This window comes from Emys orbicularis, chromosome 20 (genome assembly GCF_028017835.1).
Source record: "Emys orbicularis isolate rEmyOrb1 chromosome 20, rEmyOrb1.hap1, whole genome shotgun sequence".
NCBI lineage: Eukaryota > Metazoa > Chordata > Testudines > Emydidae > Emys > Emys orbicularis.
This window is the reverse complement of record NC_088702.1, coordinates 14,653,090-14,669,555: the sequence shown is the minus strand read 5'-3', so window position 1 is coordinate 14,669,555 and position 16,466 is coordinate 14,653,090. Positions and strand designations below refer to the sequence as shown.

At 51.9% G+C, this 16,466-nt stretch overlaps 1 protein-coding gene across 1 annotated transcript in view; it reads right to left on the bottom strand.

Moving 5' to 3' along the window:
- Positions 1–16,466, bottom strand: part of LOC135892559 (IgGFc-binding protein-like) — a 114,925-nt gene that overhangs the window by 84,877 nt on the left and 13,582 nt on the right. Inside the window, exons 4-12 of the mRNA XM_065420361.1 lie at positions 15,248–15,825; positions 14,211–14,781; positions 12,980–13,575; positions 10,540–11,113; positions 10,091–10,284; positions 9,352–9,493; positions 7,419–7,753; positions 3,163–3,736; positions 2,109–2,686 (exon numbers count right to left, since the gene is read on the bottom strand). Coding sequence (XP_065276433.1) covers positions 2,109–2,686; positions 3,163–3,736; positions 7,419–7,753; positions 9,352–9,493; positions 10,091–10,284; positions 10,540–11,113; positions 12,980–13,575; positions 14,211–14,781; positions 15,248–15,825 — 4,142 coding nt within the window. The remainder of the gene's footprint in view (positions 1–2,108; positions 2,687–3,162; positions 3,737–7,418; positions 7,754–9,351; positions 9,494–10,090; positions 10,285–10,539; positions 11,114–12,979; positions 13,576–14,210; positions 14,782–15,247; positions 15,826–16,466) is intronic.

The window sequence follows — 16,466 nt, the reverse complement described above, 5'->3', positions numbered from 1 at the left end:
CACGCCTATGTTCCCAGAGAATAGTTATCAGTGGATCACAGTCAAGCTGGAAGGACATATCAAGGGGGATCCTGCAAGGATCCGTTTGGGGCCTGGTTCTATTCAATATCTTCATCAGTGATTTAGATAATGGCATAGAGAGGACACTTATAAAGTTTGCGGATGATACCAAGTTGGGAGGGATTGAAAGTGCTAAAAAAAAGTTTCTGGTAAAGTTATTTTTGACAAATAGATTCCTTACTAGGCATATTCATACAAAACTTTGTGTAATTCATTTAAATGACAATACAGAACTGTATTTCCTGCACCTGTCAGAAGCAGGGCAAAGGCTTGGGGAGTCAGGGGTAACGGAGGACCTCAGGGAGAGAGAAGGAGCCTAGGAGTGAAACTGGAGAGTGTTGGGTGTGGGTGGGAGGTTTTTCTTCATGGGGGGTGGGATTGTTAGGGTGTTGGGAAGCCTCCCCTATGAAGACTCTGGATGACCCCAAGCCTCTGCCATTCAGTCAGGCACATCTGCCCCGTCCCCAAACCCCTCATCCCCACGGGTCTCTGCAGCCTCCCTCCCCCCTCCCCAGGCTCAACGCTGTCACCCAACTAGCTCCTGAGCCCATGTGCCAGTCTGTCCCCCCCACACGTCATTCTGAATCCCAGAATAGATTGAATAGAGACTGGGAATGGCTGAGCCATTACACACATTGAATCTATTTCCCCATGTTAAGTATTCTCACACCTCTTGTCAAACTGTCTGTAATGGGCTATCTTGATTATCACTACAAACGTTTTTTCTCTTAATTAATTAGCCTCTTAGAGTTGGTAGGACAACTCCCACTTTTTCATGTTCTCCATATGTGTATATATATCTCCTTACTATATGTTCCATTCTATGCATCCGATGAAGTGGGCTGTAGCCCACGAAAGCTTATGCTCAAATAAATTTGTTAGTTAGAACAAGTACTCCTGTTCTTTTTGAGGATACAGACTAACACGACCACTACTCTGAAACCTGTCATAAATGCAGCTGACTGTTCTGGTGCCACAGCGGCCTCTGGTGGGCAAAAGGCAGAACTGCAGCACTTCTGAGGCAAAATGTTTTTTATGTGGGAAAATACACAATTATGTGAGAATTTCCCCAGGAGTAACAAATGCAAAGTGCTCCACTTAGGAAAGAACAATCAGTTGCACACATAGAAGATGGGAAATGACTGCCTAGGAAGGAGTACTGTAGAAAGGGATTTGGGGGTCATAATGGATCACAAGCTAAATATGACTGAACAGTGTAACACTGTTGCAAAAAAAGCAAACATCATTCTAGGATATATTAGCAGGACTGTCGTAAGCAATGCACAAGAAGTAATGCTTCTGGTCTACTCTGCACTGATTAGGACTCAGTTGGAGTATTTTGTCCAGTTCTGGGTGCCACATTTCAGGAAAGATGTGGTCAAATTGGAGAAAGTCCAGAGAAGAGCAACAAACATGATTAAAGGTCTAGAAAACATGACCTCTGAGGAAAGATTGGAAAAATGGGTTTGTTTAGTCTGGAGAAGAGGAGACTGAGAGGGGACATGATGATAGTTTTCAAGTATATAAAAGGTTGTTTCAAGGAGGAGAGTGAAAAAATTTTCTCCTTAACCTCTGAGGATAGGACAAGAAGCAATGGGCTTAAATTGCAGCAAGGGAGGTTTAGGTTGGACGTTAGGAAAAACTTCCTAACTGTCAGGGTAGTTAATCACTGGAATAAATTGCCCAGGGAGGTTGTGGAATATCCATCATTGGAGATTTTTAAGAGCAGGTTAGACAAAAACCTGTCAGGGATGGTCTAGGTAATACTTAATCTTGCCATGAGTGCAGGGGACTTGACTAGATGACCTCTCGAGGTACTTTCCAGCCCTACGATTCTATGATTCAGAGACCTTCTCACACATCCAAAGTGTAACCACATCACCCCAATCCTTAAATATCTCCATTGGCTCCCTGTTTACAGAAGAATGTGGTTACAATTCACCCTATATTTCAAAATCCTTCCATGCACTGTCTGCAACTTCTCTGGATCACACAGGTGACTTTCCACAAATATTTTAGAGAGATTAGAGACAATTTGAGAAACTCACCAGGACTTTCCCAGGGAATTGATTGCTGATCCTGAGGTTGGTCTGATACACCTTGATCTGTAGAGGAGCAGTATTGTTTTCCTGGAAGTTGACTTCAAAGTCCACCAGTCCCTCCACCTTCTTGCACAGACCTGTGAGCTGGTAGCGGCAGGTGCCTTGGAAGTCGTATCTCTGTCCATCAAAGGTGGTGTAGTGCAGATTCCTTGTCACAGAGCAGGTGGCGTAGCTGGAGGGGTAACAGCCCCGTACGCCATTCACTAGCCCACACCTCTCTGAGTGTTTGCACGTAGCGGCCACGCATTCAACTTGTCTAGTGGCTGCGTTGCACATGCACCGTGTCCCACATACCTCATCGACCCAGAAGCTCTCATTGGGGGCATAGGGTCGCCCCTCAAACTGGCACCCACAGCTGCCCTTGGGGATGCATTTGCCCTGGCTCAGCACAAAACCATCCTTGCACTGGCAGCTTTCTACACAGGGGTCTTCGCAGCTGCTGGGGACTGACTGGTCCACACACGTGGCTGGGCAGGCTGTTCCACAGAGCTGGTACTGGCTGTTCTCCAGGGGGCACTCCATGGCTGGGGAGTGAAGGACCCACAGATTTAGCAGAAAGTTCTGTCCATGCAAAAGCAGTATTTAAAATAGGCAGAGGGGGATGTATCTTGTGGGGCTCTGAGAGCCCTCGAATCCCAGTGACCTGAACAGGAGGTGAGGGTGCTCAGCACACTGCAAGAGGTGATTAGCCCCTTACAGGATCAGGTTCATGGTAGGAAGAGTGACTTAAAAACAGGCGTCATTTTACCCCAACCATCCATGAGTTATCAGTGGACGTTAGATACTCAAAGTGACAGGCACCTTAGCAATACCACGGACAGACAAGTACTGTGGGTACAATAGAACCCAGGAGTCCTGATTTCCCAATCGCTGCTCAATCCCAAACCACTCGATCACGCCCCCTCCCAAAACCAGGGCTAGAACTCAAGAGTGCTGAGTTCCCCAGGCTCCCCGGTCTAACCAGCAGACCGTAGACCTTGGCATACAAATCTGTACTCACGGCATCTGGCCAGCTGCCTCCATTCCCCAATCCTGACCCCCTCCAGCTGGCAGGCGTCCGCGTAGGCCTTCAGGGCCTCACACAGGGCCTTCCTGTAGCCGTCGTTGTGGCACAGATCGTACACGCAGTTGTCCAAGTAGACTGTAGGATCCACCTTGCTGTGGCACTGGCTGAAGGGCCCATCTGAGACCTTGGTTATGAGGCCGCAGAAGGCCTCCTCCTTGTACTTTCTGGCTATGCTGGGGGCACAGGGCCTACAACCTCCAATGCAATCGTGCCAGCAAAACTGATCCTCATCTTCCACTGCCCAGCTTTTCCCCAGGGCGGCGACACTGGGAGCCCGGTCCCCGTCCGGGGTCCGGAAGTCATCGGAGGGGTCCCCGTTATAGTTGCCGCACAGGCCGCACAGGCTGTCCAAAAAGACCCTGGGGACAGTGACCCTCAGGTGGTTGTTCCAGTCATAGGTCACTCTGAGGTTGAAGTCGGTGCGGAGGACAAGGGAGGTGCCGCTCTGATAGAGCTGAAGGGCCCCATTGTTCAGGGAGATGGGTAAGTGGGCCCTGGTGTTATTCACCTTCACGGTGAGAAAGAAAGGGCAAAGGTCACAATTGAGTGCACTAGTCTGTCATTTGCAAAGTGGCCCCTACTCAGATTAGCAAGGGGTGCAACCTGGACCCAAATCTGAACCAGAATTACTTTAAAACATCATATTAAATAGAGCTGGGTGGAGAAATGTAATTCTCTTTGGAGGATTTCAATGTTTTGAAAGTTGTTTAATAATGAACCACACTTTTAAAAGTCAAGACTGGGATCCTAAATTCTTAACTTTGCTGCACAGTAAAAATCATGGTTTTAATAAAGACACTGGCGTTATAGATTATTACAGCAATCTGTAACCCAATAACCCACCCTTTGTGTCCTATGATGTCAGTGGGTTTAACTACTTATGCTAAACAATCTGTTCTACCTTGTATTTAGCTATGACACTCTGAGGGCTCGTCTACATTTGGAAAGCTGCAGCTGTGGAAAATCCACACCCCTGAGCAACGCAGTTATACTGACCTATCCCCCAGTGCAGATAGCGCTATTTTGACAGGAGGGCATCTCCTATTGACATAGGTACCACCCATCAGGGCATGGCTACACTACACAATTAAGTTGACCTGTTTTTCGTCAGTATAAAGCCACCTCAGTGATTACATCGCTTGTGCATGTCTACTCTTTGCTCCTTGTGTCTGTGCGATGTGCGTCCTCACCAGGACTGTCAGTGTGGGACATTGTGGGATGGCTTCTCAAAGCCAGTAACAGTCCATGTAATCAACGCAGTACCTACATTGATATGGCGTCGACCTAACTACATTGACATTGACTCTACAGCTCTCATGGAGGTGGAGTTATTAAGTCGATGTAGCAGGGACAGTTATGTCGGCGGGAGCGAAATTTTACTGTAGACACTAACATAGTTAGGTCAAGGTCAACGGCTTTGCATTGACCTGGCACTGTAGTGTAGACTGCGTGGAGTACCCTTGCCAACAAGAGAACCTGTCCTGTCAGCCTAGGGAGCATCTTCACTAGGCGCTACAGCTGTGCAGCTGCACTGGTGCAGCTCTGTAAGTGTAGACAAGCCCTTACAATGGCTTAATTACATTGCTCAGAGTGTGGATTTTTCACGCCGATCAGCTCCTCCCCCTCCTTCCCAGTGCCTCCTGCTCACCGAGGTCAGCTGTTCCACAGTGTGCAGGAGGTGCTGGGGGGGAGGGGGAGGAGCGGGGGCAGGAAGGGGTGCAGAGGGGGCAGGGACTTGGGGAAAGTGATGGATAGGGGGGCGGGAAGAGGCGGGGCAGAGGTGGGGGCTGGGGAAAGGGGTGTAGAGGGGTTGGGGCACCCCCCGGGAGCCAAAAAGTTGGCACCTATGTGCCTCTGAGCGACACATCTGGGTCGATCTAATTCTCTAGCATAAACCAGCCCTGAGTACCCTTCCCAGACCTGAAGAAGAGCTCTGGGTAGCTGGAAGACTTGTCTCTTTCACCAACAGAAGTTGGTCCAATAAGAGACATTTCCTCTCCCACCTTGTCTCTCTAACACCCTGGGACCAGCATGGCGACCACGACACTGTAAACAGTTCAAAAGTTGGAATTTTGAGGGCGAGGGGGGTACATCAGTTAGAGCCATTAGGAAGTGGCTACAGGGAGGGAGCTGTGCCAGCTAGAGCCATTAGGGAGCGGCTCCTGTGGAGGAGGGGGCTGTGTCAGTTAGAGCCATTAGGGACCGGCTCCTGCAGGGGAGGGGGCCACGTCTAGGGTTGTCAACTTTCTAATTGCAGAAAACCGAACACCCTTGCTCTGCTCCCTGCCCCGAGGCCCCGCCCCTTCTCAGAGGCCCTGCCCCCCTCACTCCATCCCCCCTCCCTCTGTCGCTCACTCTCTCCCATCCTTGCTCACTCACCCGTTTTCATCGGGCTGGGGCAGGGGGTTGGGGTGCAGGAGGGGGTGAAGGCTGTCGGCTGGGGGTTTGGGCTCTGGGGTGGGGCTGGGATGAGGGGTTTGGGGTGTAGGAGGGGGCTCCAGGCTGGGGCCAAGGGGTTTGGAGTATGGGAGGGGGCTCAGGGCTGTGGAAGGGGGTTGGGATGCAGAGGGGGTGAGAGCTCCGGCTGGGGGTGCGGGCTCTGGGGTGGGTCTGGGATGAGGGATTTGGAGTGCTGGAGGGGGCTCCGGGCTGGGGCCAAGGGGTTTGGAGTGTGGGAGGGGGCTCTGGGCTGGCTCAGGGGGTTGGGGTGCAGGAGGGGGTGACGGCTCCAGCTGGGAGTGAGGATTCTGGAGTGGGGCCAGGGATGTGGGGTTTGGGGTGCAGGAGGCGGCTCTGGGCTGGGGGTGGGGCCGGGGGGTCTGGAGTGTGGGAGGGGGCTCCGGGCTGGGGCAGGGGTGTGGGGTGTGGGAGGAGGTACGGGCTCTGGGCTGGCGTGTGGGCTCTGGGCTGGGGTCAGAAATGAGGGGTTCAGGGTGTGGGAGGGGGCTCCAGGCTTGGGCAGGGGATTGGGGTATGGGAGGTGGTGCAGGGTGCAGGCACCGGGAGGGAGCTTGGGTGCGGAAGGGGGCTCAGGGATGGGGCAGGGGGTTGGGATGCAGGAGGGGTTGTGGGGTGTGGGCTCCTGGCGGCGCTGACCTCAGGCAGCCCCAGCATTTTCCAGGGATGGAGGAAGTCCGCGTGAAATGGCAGCATGTCACGGGGCTCTGTGTGCTGCCCCCGCCTGCAGGCCAGGGGGCTCTGTGCACTGTTCCCACCCGCAGGCCCTGCCCCCGCAGCTTCCATTGGCCACGGTTCCCGGCCAATGGGAGCTGCAGAGCCGGTGCTCGGGACGGCGCCTGCAGGCGGGAGCAGTGCGCAGAGCCCCCCTTGCAGCCCCTCCGCGTAGGAGCCGGAAGGACATGCCAGCTGCACTGAGCTGGGCATGGTGTCTGCCTGCCCCTCTGCGGCCAACCGGACTTTTAGCAGTCCAGTCAGCTGTGCTGAGCAGAGCCGCCAGGGTCCCTTTTCGACTAGGTGTTCAGATTGAAAACCAGATGCCTGGCAACCCTAGCATGTGCGTTAGAGCTGTTAGGGAGCAGCACCTGCAGGGGAGGGGCCGCACTGGAGAGAGCCGTTAGAGAGCAGCTCCTGAGGGGGAGGGGCTGCGTTGAACAGAGCCGTTGGGGAGTGGCTCCCGAGGGGGAGGAGCTGCGTTGGATAGAGCCATTGGGGAGTGGCTTCTGCGGGGGAGGGGCCCGCGTTGGATAGAGCTGTTAGGGAGCGGCTCCTGCGGGGGAAGAGGCTGTGTCAGTTAGAGCCATTGGCGAGTGACGCAATTCCTGGGGAGGTTGTTTTGACCCTTGTCTCTGACTCCTGGTTCCTGACTCCAGATCTGGCTACTAGCCCTGACTGCCACTGCTCCAGCCAGTAGGTCTGAACACCCACGTCCCAGTTGCTGACAGTAGCCCCAAGCACAGAGCTTTGGAATTGGGTCAGCGCCCCCTGCTGGCCACCTGCCCCATTCTACGACACACAGCACCTGGTATTGCCATGATGGGAATTGGGGTCAGCACTGGGATACCTGTACATCTGAACATAGTACAGCACCCCCTAGTACAGTGCTGTGCCTTCAGGGACAGCACCAATTCAGGAGGAGAGCACCCTCTACTACTTAAACAATTCTACCCCCTGCAACACCTTGGGTAAATGTTTTCAAGGTAACCTAATTACTGACCACGCTCAACACTTACCCCCACAAAGCCGACCTCGGCCCTGGCTGCTGTGATGGTGACTCCATCCACCTGGACAGTTACCGACCCAATGTAGAAGACCTGTGTGTTCCCCCTGTTCTCGCTCTTGGCCGTGACATGGAAGGAGGGCAGGACGGAGTCACCCCTGCAGGTCTTGGCCACTATGTATTTGCAGGTGCCGTGGAAATCATACGCCCGTCCATCGAAGGTGTGGTAATGCAAGTAACCCCCAGCCCAGCACGTGGCCTGAGAGACTGGCACACACTCTGGCTGCCCATTTATCATCTTGCAAATAGTTCCTTCTCTGCAGCGAACCACACTGCAGGATGGAATAACTAGTGGGGAAAGACAATAGAAAGACAAGAAACACCAGACTAATCAGTTATATATGAGAGCAGAGAGGGGGCTGATGGTGGTGTGAAAATTGGGATGAAATTTAGTGTCATTGGAATCCTACTTCTTAATATAGCCTGTTTGTGAAATGGACCGAATGATCTATCTATCTATCTATCCCCATACACATTTCCCTTGTACACTTCCCAAACCTCCCACAAGTCCTCTGCTGTGAAATCTCTCTGCATGGATGAGACCATAGCAGTCTTTGAGCCAGCAGAGCCAGCTCCTATATCACCCTCTCCACAACCTGTAGTGTAGGTGGTGAACACAGAGGGCCATGTGACAGGTAGTAAGGAGCAGACCCCTGCAATGCAACCCAAACCTGATGGGAGCCGACTACAAGTGTCAGGTCTGGGTCAGGTTGAGTAGAAAATCAACGGGACCCTCTTGGGCTTCTGTCAAGTCAGCTGTTCTCCTTCTGCCTGTGCGTAGGGTTGCCAAATGTCCGGTTTTCGACTGGAAAGTCATCACTGCTGACCAGACACTAAAAGTCCAGTTACCTGCAGTAACCAGCCTCCGCCACCCAGGGGAGGGGGAGGACAGAAGCTGCAGCTGGAGCCTGGAGAAGCACTCAGCAACAGCTCCAGCGGAGAAAGGTACCGGCTTACCAGCGGCTCCCCATTCTGCCCCGAGCATGGCTCTCCCTCCCACACCTTGCCCCAGTCACCCCATCACCCTCAGAGCCCTGCTCTCTCTCCCACATCCTGCCCCAGTCACCCCTCCACCCCTAGAGCCCTGCTCAGCTGTCAGGGGGAGGGTGGTGGAGAGAGCAGTGAGCGACAGTGGGTGGGGAAAGAGGAGCGGGGGAAGAGGTGGAGCAGGGAGCAGGGGAGGTTCCGGCACTCAGTGTCCAGTTTTCACAAATGAGAGAGTTGGCCACCCTACCTGTGGGGTCAGCGCAGAGGTGACTGCATGCCCAGCTCCTACTAGCACTGCCACCTGGCTGCCTTATGCATACTGTGGAGTGAGGGAGCTGCCCCAGAGTGCACACACTGCAGCCAGGGATGGCGGATGGCAGGAACAGGGAACATAGGCACCGCCGTGCCAACCCTATGGGCGGGAGGTGGCCGTGGCGCTCATTCAGTTTCATGGGAAGAGTCAGGGTAGGTCAGAAAATGACCTGACCTTCTCGGGCTTGGGCTCCTCAAATATTAGGCCCAAGCAGACCTCTAGCATGAAGCAGGCAAGGAAAGTGGCTGAGAGGTGATGGACTCTGACACTGCCCAGCTGACTGATGGTCCCTATGGGACTGTATGTAGCCAGGGTGTTCTGTTTATAGCAGCCCCCAGGCTGCGCCCACGGAGAGAATCACGGAGTGTGCTCAGCTCCCTGACAGTTGCCCACCCGACTCTGCTGGAGAGACCCAACAAGTCTTCCCATCTTTCCAGTCGAAATGTTGTACTATTAGGGGTCAGAGTTCCAGGCTAAATGAACGGGGGGGAGAGCGAGAAGGGTCAGGAGACATAACCACAGCTGCTTACTCGCTGCCTGTACAATAACCCTTCACGGCATGTTTCAAACAATGACTGTCCTGTACCTTGGCTGATGCAGGCCCTGACGCCATCTCTAATCTGGCAGATTTCTTCTCGGGAGCAGCTGTGGGCTTTACAAGTCACTCCTCGAGCAGGAACGCAGGTGCAGCTTTGCTGGCACTCGTTCATCAGGACCGTCTCATTGGGCTGATGGAATGTTTGGAAAACAGGAAATAACAGAATGTAACTGGAAACAATTATTTAAAATAATTTTTGACAGCGCTAAACCCAGAGCTCTGGATGTGTTTTTCTAACAGATGTGCTCTCGGAATGACATTGGGGCAGGTCTCTGGCTTGGGTTATACAGGAGGGCAGACTAGATGATCACAATGGACCCTTCTGGCCTTAGAATCTATGTATCTATAAAAATGTCCATTGTGTCATAATATTATTTCCTCTTGCCTTTAGAGAGAAAGGCTGTGTAATGGGGTGAGGACTGGGCTTAAAGCCAGGAACAATTCCTAGATTTTAACCTCCCATCTGCTACTCACTCACTACGTGGCCTTGAGCAAGTCACTGCGCCTATCTCTGCCTCAGTTTTCCCACAACAGGCACAGGGCATTAAATCTTCTAGCCTTTTTTGGCATTTTGAGCATTAGATACTAGAAGAGAGGGAAGCCATCCTGGATGGACCAATGCTCTGATCCAGTATAGCAAACCCTATATTCTTGACCAGTGTAGGGATTAAGATGTGGACAGAGCAAAAATTAGATCAGACCCAGATGCTCCAGCAGGGGGCGGTACCTTGTAATATCTCCCACGCTCGAAGCACCCACAGCTCTGCAGAGTCACACAGCCCTGGCCGTCGAAGAAGAAGCCACCGTCACACTCGCAGCCTTCAGCACAGGTCTCCGGGCAGTCCATGATGTCTCCAGTGCAGGTGGAGGTGCAGAGGTCGGCGCAGACCTCGTAGTGGCTGTTGGCTGGGCAGCTCACAGCTTAAATAGAAAGAAAAATAAAGGATGGCTGGAAAGATCTCACACCACGGCCTAGAGGGACAGACACGAAGGAGAGGAGAGCAGGACAGGGAGGAGAGGAATAGGGAACCTTTAGAAGGAAACATGAGATTGTTCGTTCCCACCCAGAAGAGTTCCAGAAGAAGCCCAGAGGCCTGGAACAAGATGCTTAGCAATATTGATCCCCCCCCCCCCCCCCCGTGCATCTCAGAGTTCCTACACTATCAGCACATTTACCACAGAAGGAGGTGCTCCTCCAGGGCCGGATGGGAGCCCCAGCCTCTTGGCAGGCCGTCACGTAGCTGTGGATGCTCTGGCACAGAACCTGTGCGTCCCCGTTGCCCAGGCACAGATCATACAGGCAGTTGCTCTGATACACTCTGGGGCTGACCATGCCGTGGCAGGCCATGAAGGGTCCGTCGGGATCTGTAAGCAGCCCACAGTAGTTGCGCCCTTTGAAGACGTTCTTCTTCCTCTCCTCACAAACTGAACAGCTGTTTCCAGCACATCTGTCTGTACAGGATGCTCCTGGGATCTGGACTTCCCAAGCAGAGCCAAATGCTGCTGTATCAGGGGCTGTCCTGCCACTGGGGAGCAGGAACTCCTCGTCCTGCTGTCCGTTGTAGTTCCCGCACAGGCCGCACGTCTGGCCCTCGTAGCTTCCTGGGATGGTGACCCTGGCCTGGTAAACCAGGTCGTAGCTCACAGTGAGGCCGAAGATGGTTTGCACCAGAATGTTTGTGCCATGTTGATACGCTCTAAGTTGCCCATCAGCCACAATCACTGGGAGGTTGTGGGACACCCCGTTCACCTGGAAGAGAGAGAACATTCCCTGTGAGCACAGGGGAGCATGTACACAGGCAAGATTCTACTCTCACTGACACATGGCATAAATCAGAATGACTCCAGATTTCACTTTGGGATGACTTGTGCTCACCTTCCAAGGTCTTCACATTGTCACCCTAGTCTACATCTCTTCTCTCCTCTCCCCTTCACCGCACCTCCCTCCCGGTTCTCTCTCTTTACCATCCCTATTTTCTCCAACCATGTTTGGCTTGCCCCTCCTTTTCATGCAAGCTCCTGCACATAGAACACTCTCCTACTTCTTGTCTATCTCCCCTTCTCTCCTAAAGACCCACTTCCCTGGTGATACCTCATTCCTTCACCCCTTGCCTTCTCCTATCTCCATCAATTTATCACATGTTGTAATTCTCCCAAGTTAGACTGCAGGCTTCTCAGGGGAATGCATCAGGGGAGAAATTCTTCAACACAGAGCCAATGGAATTATAATGGAGAGGAAGTTTATTCCGTGTTTGCAAAAATTTGAATTATGTGTAGAGAGTTCCCCACATCATTAATTCCCAGAAACATGGTGTATAAACCAAGAAGGGAGGCAAAGAAGATTGAGCTGAGCTAGGGGATGCTCAGCTTACCCAAATGAATCTCTGACATAGCAGCATCCATGAGTAATACTTGCTACCATCTCCAGTTGGCAGGAGACTGTCCCATCCTGATGGATGATGATCTGGCATCAATTATTTCATGCCTTCATCACCTCTCCTCTGGACTACAGTAATGTGATATACCATGAACCCTTCAGCACTCCAGAATCGCTATCAGGTACAGAAGCATCTCCTCACCAGCACTGGCTACTGAGATCACATCAAAACTGTCCTCTGCTCCCTCTGCTGCCTTCTGAATTCAGTTCAAGCTCTCACACCTTACCTTCAAGACTCTCAATGGCCTGGGCCCTAGGTATCTAAAAGATCAATTAAACCTCCAGGATGAAGATCGTAGCTGACCACTTCCTTCTTCTGGAATAATAAGGGTAAAGTTAGCCTGTGCAAGAGATGGAGCTTTACTGGTGACCAGTTCGAGACTGGGGAATGAACTCCCTCAGGAACAAAGGACCCTGACAAACCTCACCACTTCTGCCCCAAGTGCAAGGTGTGTTTCTCAGACCTGTTGTCTCTAACACACACACACACACACACACACATATATATATGGCAATGTGCGTGCATATTTATAACTTTTAAAAGTAAATCCAATACAAAATTCTCCCCTGCACGCACATCTCCTCCTGGTGATAGGTTGAGAGAGTTGGTTAAGTTACTTAGTATGTTGCTGGAAGGTGCTGAAATACTACATGGATGTGCATGTTATAAGAATTTGTAAGAGGGTGGCTTGTCCTTTAAGGCCAGTGGGCCAGCCAACCGTGATTACGAAGGAGGCACACCTGAGCAGGAATCCCCTGATTCCCCTATAAGAGCAGCAGGACGAAGATGGGAGGCTGGCCCTGCAGAGAGAGTTCTCAGGGAGAACAGAAGAGAATCAAGAGGCTGATGGGAGCGAATAGACTCCAGCAGGGAAACTTGAAATTTGGGGAGCATGACTACAGACAGGAAAGAACTCGGAGTGACCTGGTATGGAGAAAAATGGATGGACTTGAAAACTTTATTTTGCATGTTTGCTAATTTAATAATCCAGACCCTAAGGAGGGCAGCTGTTATTCAACTTGTCTTGTGAGCTATTGAGGAGCCCAAGAGGGAAAGCGAGGCAGACCACCTGCAGCGCAACCTTTACCGCGACGGGGCATTAGGGAGTTGGCCAAACTGCAAACAAACCTGTGTAGACTAGAATAAAATCTCTGTCCATGAGAATGTGGAGGACTTACCATGATGAGCCCCTGTTTGTTTTGCAGCAGGGTGAGTGTGATCCCATACACCTGAATGGACACCAGCTTGGCCACGGACATGTTCCTGGTGCCCCAATCTTCTTTCTCTATGCTGATAGTGAATGGTGTAAGGTCACTGGCATCGGTGCAGGTCTTGGCCAAGATGTAGGTGCAGGTGCCTTGGAAGTCAAAGGAGACCCCATCGAAAGAGAGGTAGTGGGGATGGCCAGAGGCAGAACAGGTCGCAGATCCAAATGGGTGGCATTTCTGGACACCGTCCACTACCCCGCATTCCTCACCAGTGCCGCAGGAGAATGCCTTACACACAACCTCCCCACCAGCCTGACACATGCACTGCTCCTTGCATGAACCGCTCGGGTGGAAGGTCTCCCCGGCCTCATAGTAAAGTCCCCTGTGGAGGCATCCGCACTGGGAAATGGGGACACAGCGGTCGCCACTGAGAACAAAGCCCTCATCACACACGCAGCCTTCCTTACACTGGGTCATGCATTGCACCGGGGCATAGAGGTTGCTGCATGTCACATCGCAGCTGCTGCTACAGAATTCGTAGTGACTGTTCTGGGGACAGGACGGAGCTGTAATTAGAACAAAGAGTTAGCTCACATAGTGCATTAGCAATGTGCACAATGAACCATCACAGAACATGCAATTTCATTCACGTTCCTACTTTTCTATTTCCTTAGTTTGGTTAATTAATAAAAGGCACCATCTGTAATGGGGTCCCAGGTCTGATGAACTGGCTGCCTCACAGAGGCCAGGAGATGGGATACAGACAATCTCTCTCCTATGATGGCTTCTAATTCGGTTTATTGTTTCATTGTTTCACTACTAGCTTTTTGTTTTGAATCCAGGTCAGTAGCTGTTAAAATTCATTCCCAACTGATGGCTTGTGTGGGATGAATTGGTGGGTTCCCAGCTCAGTTCCTAATGAACAATCATCCCAATTAGTAGCCACCCTGAGTCCCAGCTCTGATTATGTCCCCGTCTCAGAAGGGAAGGCAAGGATTAGACTGGCCATGGAGAGCACACTACATCCCTAGCAGTGTTTCCCTTGCCCAGGGTACAGCTGCCAAGGCCACTACGAGTGCTGAACCCAGCCTGCTGAGAGAGACCTGTTAAAAATGTTCTGCAGTGTTTAGATCCACATCTACCAGCCAACAAGAATTAACAATCCCCAAAGGGCAGGCAGCGGTGAACATGGGGGACTCACAGCAGAATTTTGTAGTCCTCCAGGGACGCACCATAGCTCCAGCTTCCTGACATGCCTCGGAATAGCCAGCAATGGCCTGGCAGACATTACTTTCACGCGCACTGAGGACGCAATAGCCATACACGCAGTCTATGAAGTATCCATGAGGGTCCACTTTGCTGTGACATCCTCTGAAAGGGCCACTCTTGTATAAGATGAGCCCACACTGCCCTCTGCTACCTTGTTGTTCTTTTTCAATAGCCTCTACACTTGCGCATGGTGGTATCGTTACTGCAGAGCATCCCGAGAGGTCGCCCACCTTCCAGCTCTGGCCAAAGCTGATGGGGTTTGGTGCCAGTGTGCCATCCCTCATCAGCATGTCATCCTCCCTGTCACTGTTAAAATTGCCACACAGACCACACACGGCTCCCGCGTAGGTGACTGGCAGAGTGATCGTGGTGCGTCCTGACCACCCGGCATAGGTAACGGTGAGACCAAAGTCTGTCTGGATCACTGTGGCCCAGCCCTTTCTATACACAGTGATTTTCTTATCATCGAGGTTGAAGGGAAGGGTAATCAGGATAGTGTTCACCTGTAAAAGCAAGATACATGGGATATGAAACATCGCTCGCTCTGGTGGAACCTCTGGCTCCAGCACAGAGCTCTGGCCCATCTACTGCTGCTGAAATCTTCATCTGGGCTGACCTGCTCCCTTCTCTACAGCCTGCCTGAGTCCAGCTCCCCAGACTGGGCAGGATCCTCCAACCAGACTTTCCTTTTTTCTGACACTGGCTATTGCTGTTCCCTCCTCTGTGAGCCCCAGCTCTCCAAGTTCCCACATATGCTGGATGCTATTGACACCTTCTCACAGAGAGGAAGTGTAACCACATCACCCGAACCCTCTAGCTTCTCCATTGGCTCCCCATTCACATCAGAATCCAGTTAATATTTGATCTGTTTTCTAAAATCCTTCCATACACTTTCTGCAACCAACTTCTGATTTCACAGGCGACTTTCCAGAAATGTTTTAGAGACTAGATGTGATTTCTGAAACTCACCATGATTTTCCCAGGGAATTGATTGCTGACCCTGATGTCGATCTCATAGACCTTGATCTGCACAGGACGAGTATTGCTTTCCTGGAAGTAGACATCAAAGTCCACCAGTCCCACCTCCTTCTTGCACAGGGTAGTTAGCTGGTAGCGGCAGGTGCCTTGGAAGTCGTATCTCTGTCCATCAAAGGTGGAATAGTGCAGATTCCTTGTCAGAGAGCAGGTGGCGTAGCTGGAGGGGTAACAGCCCCGTATGCCATTCACTAGCCCGCATCTCTCTGAATGTTTGCACGTAGCAGCCATGCATTTGACTTGTCTAGTGGCTGTGTTGCACATGCACCGTGTCCCACATGCCTCATCGACCCAGAAACTCTCATTGGGGGCAAAGGGGCGCCCCTCGAACAGGCACCCACAGCTGCTCTTGGGGATGCATTTTCCCTGGCTCAGCACAAAACCATCCTTGCACCGGCAGCTTTCCACGCAGGGGTCTTGGCAGCTACTGGGGGCTGACTGGTCCACACATGTGGCTGGGCAGGCTGTTCCACAGAGCTGGTACTGGCTGTTCTCCAGGGGGCACTCCATGGCTGGGGAGTGAAGGACCCACAGATTTAGCAGCAAACCCTCTCCACGCAAAAGCAATATTTAAAATAGACAGAAAGGGACGTATCTTGTGGGGCTCTGAGAGCCCTCGAATCCCAGTGACCTCAACATTGGCTGAGGGTGCTCAGTATGTTGTAGAAGGTGCTTAGCCCCTTACAGGATCAGGCACATAGTAGGAAGAGTCACTTAAAAACTGGCATCATTTTACCTCAACCATCCATGTGTTATCAGTGGACATTAGATACTCAAAGTGACAGGCTGTGATGAAGGGGGGATTGTACGTACTATTTTTATAACCTCTATGTGTGCCTCAGTTTTCCCATATGCCATCTTTGTTACCCAGTGTGTCCAAAATGACTGTTTGCTCCCAGGGCAAGCTAAGGCCATATCTACATGAGCACTTATGTCAGCAACACTTTTGTCACTAAGGGGTGTGAAAACATATACACACACCCCTGAGCAACACAAGTTTTGCTGGCATAAGCACTTGTGTGCAGAGCGCTATGTTGGCGGGTGATGCTCTCCTGGCAACAAAGCTACCGCTGCTCGTTGACCTGGTTTTATTATGTTGACAGAGAGCTCTCTCCCATCAGCATAACGCAGCTACACGAGCGATCTTACAGAG